This window comes from Arvicola amphibius, chromosome 13 (genome assembly GCF_903992535.2).
Source record: "Arvicola amphibius chromosome 13, mArvAmp1.2, whole genome shotgun sequence".
Taxonomy (NCBI): domain Eukaryota; kingdom Metazoa; phylum Chordata; class Mammalia; order Rodentia; family Cricetidae; genus Arvicola; species Arvicola amphibius.
This window is the reverse complement of record NC_052059.1, coordinates 52988878-53000286: the sequence shown is the minus strand read 5'-3', so window position 1 is coordinate 53000286 and position 11409 is coordinate 52988878. Positions and strand designations below refer to the sequence as shown.

General features: G+C 45.6%; 1 protein-coding gene across 1 annotated transcript in view; it reads left to right on the top strand.

The window, feature by feature from the left end:
- Sacs (sacsin molecular chaperone) overlaps positions 1 to 11409 on the top strand; it is a 71583-nt gene that overhangs the window by 25171 nt on the left and 35003 nt on the right. The window contains exons 2-3 of the mRNA XM_038310453.1: positions 5743 to 5893; positions 10879 to 10966. Of these exons, the coding sequence (XP_038166381.1) occupies positions 5743 to 5893; positions 10879 to 10966 (239 nt within the window). The remainder of the gene's footprint in view (positions 1 to 5742; positions 5894 to 10878; positions 10967 to 11409) is intronic.

The following is an 11409-nucleotide window of genomic DNA, read 5'->3' as shown; positions in this document are numbered from 1 at the left end:
CTTTATATCTCCCTCTTTTCCTTTCCTTCCTTCCTACCCTCACTCCTTTCACCCCAGTTTCTTCCTGCCAACCTTCACTGTTTTCCCTTCCTCTCTCCATCCTGTCCCCACCCCTTTTCCTTCTTCTTCCTTCCTACCCTCAGCCCCTTTTATGGCCCACTTCCCTTTTTTCCGTCCCTTCTCCCCAATTTCCCACTCTCCTCTTTCTTGCCTTCCTCCCCCTTCTTCTCCCCCTCTTACTTTCCTCTCTTCTTCCTTTCTCTCCTTTCTTCCTCCTTTCTTTATTCTTCCCTCCCTTTCCCCATCCGTTCTCTTTTCCTCTCCATCCCTCTTTTTTCTTCTGCATTTTCTCTATTATTTCCACTCTTTTTCCTTCTGACTTCCTTCCATTTATATCTTCCTCTTTTCCCTTTCTCACTCTCCTTTTCTTTCACACCCTTGTTCCTTTCCCTCCTATCCTTTTATTCTCGTTTTTCTTTCTCTTCTTTTCTTTTATCTTTTCCTCCATCTTTTTGTGCTTTCCACATTCTCCCTCTTCTTGATTCTCACCTTCCTTATTGTCAGTCTTTTCTTCCTCTTCTTGCCTCCCTTTTCATCTCATTTCTTTTTCCTTCCCTTATTTACCCTCCATTTCCTCATCCCACTCTTCCTCTCTTTCATCCCCTTCCCTTCCTTTTGTCTTTCTTCCTCTTTTCTCTCCCTCTTTATCCTTGCTCCTTTTCCTGCCCTCTCCTTTTCTTTCCCATCTATGCCCTTCCTGTCTTTTCCTTTTCTTCCCCCTCCCTTCCATCTTTTTCCTCTTTCTACCCCTCCATTTTCATCTCCCCATCTTCTCTTTCTCTCCATCCCCCAGCCTCTTCCCCCTTTCCATCCTTCTCTTTTACCTTGCTTCCCATCTAGTACTTTTTTCTCTCTTTCTTACATTCCCCCTTTCATATCATTCTTTGAGGACTTGTTTGCTATAACTTGCTTCAGGATGTGGGATTTTTTTGACAAAAAAAGTAGGTACTGTACTGTGTATTTTTTTTTTTGTCATGTGACACTAACTAGAGTTATCTGAGAAGAGGGAACCACAGTGGAGAAAATGCCTCTTTAAGACTGGCCCGCAAGCAAACCTGTAAGGCACTTTCTTAGTGACTGATGTGGTAGACCCCACCCATGGTAAGGGGCGTCACTCCTAGGCAGATGGTCCTGGGGTGTAAGAAAATATACTGAGTCATCCTTGGAGAGCCAGTCATAAAACAGTATTCCTCTGTGGTCTCTGCTTCAGTTCCTTTCTCCAGGTTCCTGCCTTGAATTCCTGACTTCCTTTGTGACAGTCTGTGGTGTGGAAGTGTAAGCGAAATAAACCCTTTTCTCCCCAAGTTGCTTTTGACCATGGTGTTTTATCATAATAGCAGGAATCATCTGATCACGTGACAAGAAAGGAGCAGATCTGAAGTGATGACATGACCATTGCAAATGTGAGAAAGTGTCATCTACAGGGTGTCTCTGAGTCCCTCTCTTCACGCACAAACCTGTGTCACCTCTGTTTCCTTCATTTTCTTCAGGCCTTCAATTAAAGGCTCATCTCAGAGTGGAGCACTTCAGCCACTCACCTTGCTGACTGCCTTTACCGGTATCTCCTGCCCCCCCCCAAACCCACATCACAGGGAGGGTCTATCTATCACTCGCCTTCCTGCCTATCGTTTCTCTTCCTTCCTTGGGATGTAAGCAGAAAATGAGCAGCTTTAGTTACTTTCATTGCTTATTAAAATAAGGATTTCCAGGATCCCCATTAGTCTTACTCTCTCCTGCTTGGGAGGAGCTTGCAGGACGAAGTTGGGCCTGAACCCCCTCTTTACTGATTCCAAGCAGCATGATTTTCAGTGTGTGAAAATCATCTCACCCTTTAAATCCATGGAGACCGTCTCCAAAGATGGATCCCCTCAGTAGCATGTGCATTGTCCATGTCCATGTGTGCACACAGGCCTGCGTGACTGGATCCCCCACAGTAGCATGTGCATTGTCCATGTGTGTACACATGGAGGCCTATGTGCCTTTTTTGTCCCCTCTTCCTTCTCCTCCTCTTCCTCTTCCTCCTCTTCCTCTCACTCCTTCTCCCCCTCTTTTTGGGACAGGGTTTCTTCAATGATCCTGGAGCTCACTGACTGTCTAGATTGGTTGACCAGTAACCTCAGAGATCTGTCTATCTCCCACCCAGCTCTTAACCCCCGAAAACTCAGTGACTGCAGACACCAGGAGCAGCTTTTTGTATGCAGGGTAGGGAACTTAATTCAGCCCTTCATGCATACATGTCAAGCACTGTACCCACCGAACGCTCTTCCTAGCCCCAGATTTCTAGTTCTCTTAACTCATCTATATTGATGGCTTCTGTCAAACCGGTCGTCATTTGTTTAGGTAGCACACAACCTTGCAAGGGGTGATGGCAGCACTCAGGAGGCAGAGGCAGAGGGATCTCAACAAGTTCAAGGGTGTCTTGGTTTATGTAGTGAGCTCCAGCCAGCCAGGGGTACATGGTGAGACTGTCTCAGATAAATGAAAGTGAATAAATAATAAATCCCTTGCACATTTAGGAAATAGGATCAAACCCCCTATGGAACTGGCATTTCACTTTGCCTGGTAGAATCATGATAATCCTGTTGGTATTTTGCCACTCTGTCCTACTCACATGCCAGCAGTTCATTTAACTTTGCAGTCTTTTGTACTTCATTACTACCTGGCAGTCGATATGTAATATGACATGTGTCCGTGTGAGATGACTCATATCACTGCCCTGCTGCCTGCCTTTGTTTGTTAGTTCCAAATGTTGGCAGCTGGTCTTGTCAACTTCTTTAGTGTTTCTGTGCTTCTCAGAAATATTGGAAAAGAAAGAAACAGTTTAGCTGAATACATGACCACATATCCTATCCTAGCACTTAGGAGGCAGAGGTGGGAGGGTCCTGACACTTCAAGACCACCTTGTACATTATTATTATTATTATTATTGTTGTTGTTGTTGTTGTTGTTGTTGTTTGAGACAGGGTTTCTCTCTGTAACAGCTCTAACTGTTCTGGAACTCACTACATAGAGAAGTTTGGCTCCGAACACATAGAAATACATTTGCCTCTAAGTCCTGAGTGCTGGGATTAAAGGTGTGTGCCACCACTGTCCAGCAGTACTGTATTTTAATATGGTGGCACATATAGTTTAAGATTTACCTTCTGAATCATTTTGAATTGTGCAGTTCCATGGTATCACAGCCATGATATTGTGTAACCACCAGCATGGTCATGTCCAGAACGCTATCTGGTAAAATTGAAACTGTGTCTGCTCAAACAGTTGCTTAGATACTTTGTTTCATTCTCTGGATCTCCTTGTCATTTGGGAGTGTGTCCAGTTGGGATACATCTTTTCAGTATTATCTGAAGAAGCTAGTGATTCCTCAGTCTACAGTGCTAGCTAGCTCTGACACCTCTCTGAGCTCTACATCTGCATTTCCCGTGAGTAAAACCGTTAGGAGGTGTAGCCCAAAGGCACTCTGCCTACATGTTCAGGCTGCCTCTGACCGGCATCCTTGCAGGCTGACTCTACTTCTTGTGGCATGCCTGGTGGCTGGGGTCATTCTACCCTTTCAGGCTGTCCACTCCATGTCTGCGTTATATTGTTACCACATCCTGTTGGTACCCAGGGAAGGAACAAATGGGAAGGCAGAAGAATAGAAGATGGACCTTAATTCTGAAGTCTTTTGACCTGATGGCTTGTCCTGGGGTCTGGGTGGTGACCTGTCACAACTGCTGAGCATGGTGCTTGGGAGAGGGGAGGGATGGAGGGAGAAGAAGAAATCTCACTCGATAGACAAAAACCCTTATTGTTTTTCTATTTGTTGACAACCCAATGCATTCACATGTACAGGATTATCTAATTTAAAAATCAACTAGTTGGCCATTGGAGTTTCTTGGCAGGATCTTTATGCTGCGAGTGTAGTTTTCTATAGTTGATGAACCTGACCTCTTCCAATAGCAAAAGGCAATCTTGACAGACATAATTGTCTCCCTTGGCTTTATTAGTAACTGAACAGTTCTCAGGGTAGTCTGTGTTTTTTACTTCTGATGATGAATTCTGACTATATTGAGAGGAGTGAAGAGAAGTGGTAATTGATGTCACTTTTTAGGCTTAACTCTAGATTAGAGCTCTTATTCTGGTGAGACTATTTCAAATAAAAATCACCTGTAGCTTTTGGGTTGCTGTAACAGAGGAGGGCTTTGATCTTGTGATTTTTAACCAGGATCCGTTGAGAATAAGTGGAAGGAGGCACCTGGTACTCATTGATGAAGCCTTCCTCACATTTTAATTACAAGGCAACTTAAGTTAAAGCTGTGGGGTGACCCTATTATGTCACCCCATTTCTACTTCTACAGAGTGGCAGATGTGACTGGGGGAGACTTATCCCATCGAGTGTAAGATAATGCAACACAAATAAGGTACATTTGCTGTTAAAATATCTTATGTGTATCCTCTTGTATTGCTTCTGGCTCTCTTGCCTCCAGCAAATCTAATGTATGAATCTCTGTCCCTCCCACTTTGGTTTTTTTGAGTCAGTCTTGCAGACAGCACAGGCTTACTTCAAACTCACGGGTATCCTCCTGCCTCGGCTTCCCGAGTGCTAGGTTTACATAAACAATTGTCTCTACATCTGAAACATTCATGCTACTTCTGGTCTCACTAACGAACAGGAAAACCCATATTGCAACTCAGCGTCTCCCTCTTGTTTGGAGATGAGACTCTTGAGTAGAGACACTTAAGAGTTGAAGGTCTAGGCCCTAGAAATGTTTGCTCCTCACAGATTTAACTCCAACCAGGGCAGTACACCTCTTTTCCTGCGAATTCCAGAGTTTTAAATCCCCGCAGAAGGGGGCCGGGCAGAACTGGGCGGGGCCTGGCAGGTGGGCGGGGCGGAAGACTGTCATTTAACCTTCCAGGTTGGACAGGGCAGGGTGGGGCGTAGCCTGTGGGGTCGTGCAGCTGCTCAGTGGGGTTGGGCTAGGTAGGGCCAGCTGTCCCGCTCTGTGTGTCGTGGGCTCGGGAGGGAGCCGGTGGAGTCGCTCCTTAAGTAACTGGCCCTGGAGAGAGGGCGGGACAGAGGCGGGGCCCAAGGTTCCTTTGAAGGGCAGAAGTCTAAGCTCCCGGAGGGCGTGGCTTGGCGGAGGGCGCGGCCGCGCGGGGCGGTCCTTAGCCACCCAGGAGAGGGGCGGAGCCAAGGCGGGGCTCGAGTCTTAAAACCGCAGCCGTCCACCGGGGCGTGGCCTGAGAGCGGGGGCGGGGCCGTCCTTGCCTCCCGGGAGGGGGCAGAGCCGGGGCGGGTCCTGGGGCTCCAGGGAGAACATCAGCGGCCCTCGGGGCGCGTCTGGGAAGGCGTAGCTAACGGTTCAGGAGCCGCGCTTGCCCGCGGGCGACGCCCGCCGGGCCCTTTGCGTCGGTAGCGCGCGGCCGCGCCGGGGCTCGCTCCTCCTCCGCAGAGGCGCCTTCCTCTGCCTCTTCTGCGGGCTGCGGCAGAGCGCTGCGGCGGCGCCGGCCTACGCCATGAAAAACCCCGCGTCAGGGTCGGCGACCGGCCTCTCGGAGCGGCTGGGCTGGGCGTAAGGCGGCGGCCTGCGGGCCTGGAGAGCCCGCCATGGGGGACAGGTGACGAGACCCCGGGTGGGAGGGCGGGCCGACCGGCCGGCGCGCGAACCCCGCTGACCATCCCTTTGCCTGGCGCAGGTGGGTCCGCGTGACCGTGCTCCGCGGCTGCGTGGGCTGCAGGACCGTGGCTGTGCCGGCGACCGCAACCGCGCGGGACCTCAAGGAGCGCATCTTCGCCGAGACCGGCTTCCCCGTGGCGGAGCAGCGGCTGTGGCGCGGAGACAGGGAGGTAGGTTGTTGGCTCCGGGCCTGCCCCGGGGAGATGGGCGCCGCTGCCGCGTGCTGGCGGCAGGAAACTCAGGGGCTCCTGTCTGTCGCGGAAGACTGATGCTCGGATGATTCATTAGAGCTTTGCAGATAGCTGGGGCAGAATGGCAGGAGCGCGCGCCTGCCGGTAGTAGTGGGTTTTTTTTTTTTGTTTGTTTGTTTGTTTTCCATTTACGGTTCCAGATTCGTGAATCTTCACTGCCTAAGACGAACTTTTTTGGTGGGCACTGTGAGCCGAGGCGTTTAAAAACTTCTCAGACATCACCATCCTGATTCGTCACTCGTTTATTTCAGTCCCTAAGTTGAACAAGAATGCTGTTTTAAACACGGCCTGTTCTGGAGCCCTTCCCAGCCCCTTGTGGTTCTGGGGCTGAGACTTATGGCTTTGCACGTGCTGGGCAAGTACTCTTCACTAATTTCTATGAATCACGGACATTTACAGCTGAAAAGGGACTTCAGACACAATTTAATACCCGTACTGCTATTTTGAGGGGAAAATCTAAAACGTCTGAAAAGCCAATGAATGTCTTAGTAGACTACAATTTTGGAAAATTTCAACATTTCACATGTTCAGATATACTCTAAGATGATGGGACAAATCCTAGAGTTTCCTTGAATGGGAAATTTAAATGACTTTTTATTGAAAATGATCTTATTCTTTTTAACTCTAGTGTCTTACCTTTCTTATTCGGTAAAGAACAGCATGTCCAGGACTTAAAGAGTAGAAGGAAATTACAGGGGTTACTTGAGCGACTCGGATGACATTTCTAGTTGGATCTCCGTACTCAATTCATTACTCTCCAGTATGGTCCAGGCCCAGCCTGGGTCAGTTTTCTGATTTCCCACACACTTAAACAGAGATCTCCAGTAAACCTGTTTTTAGGCACCTGTACTTTTCGCTGAGGCACACACACTGGCTTGCCCAGGGAGTTGAGGAAGAATCAAAAAGAAACACTCACCATTATTGCCATCTTTATCTGTCACCTCCATGCCTTGCCCACCTTACTCCTGCTTCTCCTTTGTCATTCTGTTCCCTAGATGCATCTATTCCAATGACTCAGTTATAGCTCTTGCCGTTGGAAGTGTCTTTGCAGGTGCCTTTGAAAAGCTCAGATTTGGGGTGCTTGGTGGAAGAAGTGGCCATATTGTTTGTGTTGGGTGGTTAGGAGGGTGAAGGAGATCTGTGTCCATCACTGATTGGTTTTGAGGTCATGGGTTCTAGTCTATTGCTGTGCAGGTGAAGTTGAAAGCACCGGGAGGCAGTGAGATGCCTCAGTGCTGTGCAAGCCTGACGACTGAATTTAATCCTGGAAACCCATGCAAAGGTCAAAGAGAGAACATCTCTACAGAGTTGTCCTCTGACCTCCACATGTGCACTCCTGTCTCTGTCCTCTCTCCGTGTCTCTCTTTCTCTCTCTCTCTCACACATCACAAATAAGTAAATGAAAGGATATGTAGGACACTCTGTAAAGAAGAGAATTGTGGCACCTTCACAGGGGTTGCCTAAAACCATCCTGCATATCAGATATTTACATTACAATTCATAACAGTAGCAAAATTAGTTATGAAGTAGCAACAAAAATAATTTTATGAGGAACTGTATTAAAGGGCTGCAACATTAGGAAGGTTGAGAACCACTGACCTAAAGGATGGACAGTGGGTGTAGAATAAGGCAAAAGGCTTTACAGAGCATGTTTTAAAGTCTGGAGTCAGACCAAGAGATCAAGGGTTCCTTAGTGGATGACTGGCAGCTTGTTCTGGAAGAAATGTGACAGTCAGTTTGCTTTTGTGTGTGGTTCTGCTGATGGTAAGACATAGAAGCCGCTGGGAAAATGCAAGTAACGGAGAAGCGGGTGACCCAGATCCTGCTGGCTGCTGCCGTGTGTATGCCGCTAGAGCCAAATTTGTGTGTGTGTGTTGCTTTCTGCTTTCCCACGTCTAGGCTAGCCAGTTCTAAGGTATGTGGCTCTAAAGACGGTGAAAGTCAGCTCCCAGCTGCAGATCTGAAACTGAGAGAGAGAACAGTGTTGAAGAAGAATTCTAGGCCATGGCTGATAGTTAGCACCTCTCCCTTTCTGTATTTGGAAAGTGTGGGAAGAGAACTATTGAGCTCCTGTGTCCTGTTCTGTGCCCTCCACTCCCTGCTCTCCTCCAGACACTCTTCTCTGACCTCTATACCTACAGCCTCCTTTAGTGCTCAAAAGAAGCATTGTGTGTTGGCATTCTTTCCACAGCTGGAGTTTATCTTTCAGTCCCATGCTGCTCAGGACTTTTTAGATTGACATTACTAAATTCTGAATATTTCAGGGTGAGCAGCGGATCATAATAGATAGTAGATGGTGATTTAGCTTTTCTGTCTTTTAATTCATCACAATTATGTCATGTCCCTCTCCAATACCCCATTCCCTAAACACCAACTTTTGTCTCTTGAGCATCTCCCTATGTCTTTGACACTGAAAAAAAAAAAGATGTTGGGTGATCTGCTGAACAGTTATGTTGTTGTAGTGTTTAATAATTTGGATAGAGTTACTGTTTGCTGTTAATTGAAGATGCATGTCTCTGAGTTTTGTAAGGGAGAATGAGGCTGACAAGACCGAGATTCTGATGATTTTATAATCATTTTTAAAAACAATGACTAGGGGTCATATTACATATGGGAGGAGATCAGGGACCTTTCTTTGGTTAGTTGTAGTACCCAGGAGAGAAGGGGAGAGGGCCTGTACAAGCCGCCAGATCCTGGCATGCTCCATAGGAGATAGTGCTTCTGGGGACATCTCTACTGTCTGCTTGCTCTTTAGGAGAATCTCTGCCCTGTGATAGCCACACACAGTAACGTCCGCCAGACTGTCTGTTGTGAGACTCTCAGTTATGTCTGGCCAACCTAATGTACTTAGGTTATTAGGTGTCTAGTTTCTTGCAATTGATTGTCTTGAAAACCTGGAAACTTCCTGCGTTTCCTTCCTTTGCTCTGCCATTTTTTTCTTTCAGTGCACGTTAATGATCCTAAATTGGACTGATGATCATTGATTTATGTATGACTTAGTAATTAATTATATGGTTAATTAACCTGTAGAATGATCATCTATGGATGATGTTATAAATATCCTTGTGTCTCTTCTGTGCCTGTATGCCTGACTTTCTCCTTCATGTCTGTGTATATTCTGTTGTATATTTTTGTTTTCTTAATAGTTCTATAAGTGTGTGTATATGTATATGTTTGTATTTCATATGTAAATACATTACCCAAATAATATTCCATTTACTTTTGTTGGTTATGCCCATTATAAGAAATTTATCATTCTTCATGCAATAAGCTGGATAGCTTTTTTCACTCAATATTTCATTATTAATATACATCTAAATTATATATAACTTAGCTGTTCAGTATTTATTAATGTGTGATATTTTGCTATTCAAATACATTACAGTATTTAGATTATTTCTAAGGGCTTTTTTTTTGCTAGTGACAGTCAATGTTCTCATCTATGTTTCTTTTTCTTTTTTCTTTCTTTCTCCTTTTTTAAAAAAAGTTTTTCATGACAGGGTTTCTCTGTGTAACAGTCCTGGATGTCCTGGAACTCTCTTTGTAGACCAAGGTGGACTTGAACTCACTGAGATCCACCTGCCTCTGCCTCCCAAGTGTTGGATTAAAGGCAAGCACTACCACTGCCTGACTAGACCATTTATGTTTCTTTAAGCACCTGTGCAAGACACGCACTAGTTTTCAAAGATAGTTCCCAGGTTCAGCAGGTGTATGATGTGAACATGTTTTATAACCAAGGCCATTAGTGGTACATCCAACGAGAGGAGCAAAAGGATTACATACAGAAAGTAAGGAGATTGAATGGGAGAGGGTTATTAAAACCTGGATGACAGGAGAAGCTGCTGCAGGGAGTGGAGAAATACAGTTAGATTGGAGAGACTGGAGATTATGTACTTGAACCTAGAAGTAACTGTGGAGGCGCTTTGGAGAGGGATGTTTCCCCTGGAGTGACTGTAGGTGGTGACACTATTGGTTGAACTGTGAAATAAAGCTGAGGTGGTGCTGGAGGGAAAGCTAGTGAGCTCACCTTTCTCCTCGTCGAGTTTTTGAACATGGAAACAGTTGGCCCTGTCAGTAAAGTGTACCTTAGAAAAGCAGTCCTTCAGGTAAGCTTTGGAGTCAGGTTTGTGATCTTTGGACTGTTGAAAAAGCCCAGGTAGACCATGTCAGTAGATTGAAAGTGGACCCAGACAGAGGGGTCAGCTCTGTGAGTCAGTAATTCATGTTGTACCCGCCTTCATTAGAAACAGGGGCCAAGCAGCAAGGCAGTTTTCAGGGAAGTCACAGCTTACTCCTCTCTTGCTGGGGGCATCTGTAATAATGCCTTTCAAAGGAAAACATGATTCCCTGGGAACATGATTCTATGGGATACCACTAAAAATAAATAAAAAATGCTGCTGATTAAGGGGAATGCTGAATAGATTAATCCCAAGAAAATTGTCATACATATTAATATGTCAAAATTTTTGTCCTTTGATCTGTTACAGTTTCCTAGACCTATGCTACATAACAAATACATATTGATAGCATTGATCAAAAAGATAGTTTTGCTTATGTAAAGGATCTCACATATATCTAAAACTGAATTTAAGATGATTTGGACAAGTAGAATACTTGCCTAGCTTGTGAAAGAGGGAAGGAAGAATTGTATGGTAGAGGACAAATAGGTGAATTTTTATTTATAGTTATTTAAAGAAAAATTCTAACTTAAATTTAAAGTATTTATTACATAAATATTTTAACTAGCATTTTGTTCTGTCTTCTGAAATATTCCCTTCAAAGCAACTTATTTCTTGGTGAGAATGGCTAACAAGCATTACGTGAATGAAAACACTTGAGGAAGGTTTTGAAATGACAGCATTGGATGTTGCGCCGCTTCTTACACATTTTCTGTTCTGTTTCAGTTACCTGACTGGATCAAGATTGGAGATCTGACTCCCAAAACTTGTCATCTTTTTGTGAACCTTCAATCAAACGGCTTAAAAGGGGGAGGTATAATATTGGCTTTATCAGAATATATCATAATTCAGTCCATTGAAGATTTTATTTTAATGTGGGCACAGAGGGCAGGGTGGTGACTGCCATGAACTAGGAGGAGGATAAAATGAAGAGGTGTTGGTCCAATATGAAATTTAACTATGCAAAACAAATGAGATCTGGAGGTCTGCTGCACAGCGAGCGGCCCAGCTGTGATGAGCAGTGCTAGCACTGTGCTGTGCACTAGAAGCCTGCTGAGAAGAGTGGAGCATGGAGGTGCATGCCTGTGAGCTCACTGCACAGGACGCTGAGCATGGAGGTGCATGCCTGTGAGCTCACTGCACAGGACGCTGAGCATGGAGGTGCATGCCTGTGAGCTCACTGCACAGGACGCTGAGCATGGAGGCTCTTTGGAGTATGAGGCCAGCCTAGCTACTTAGCAATAAATAAATATAAAC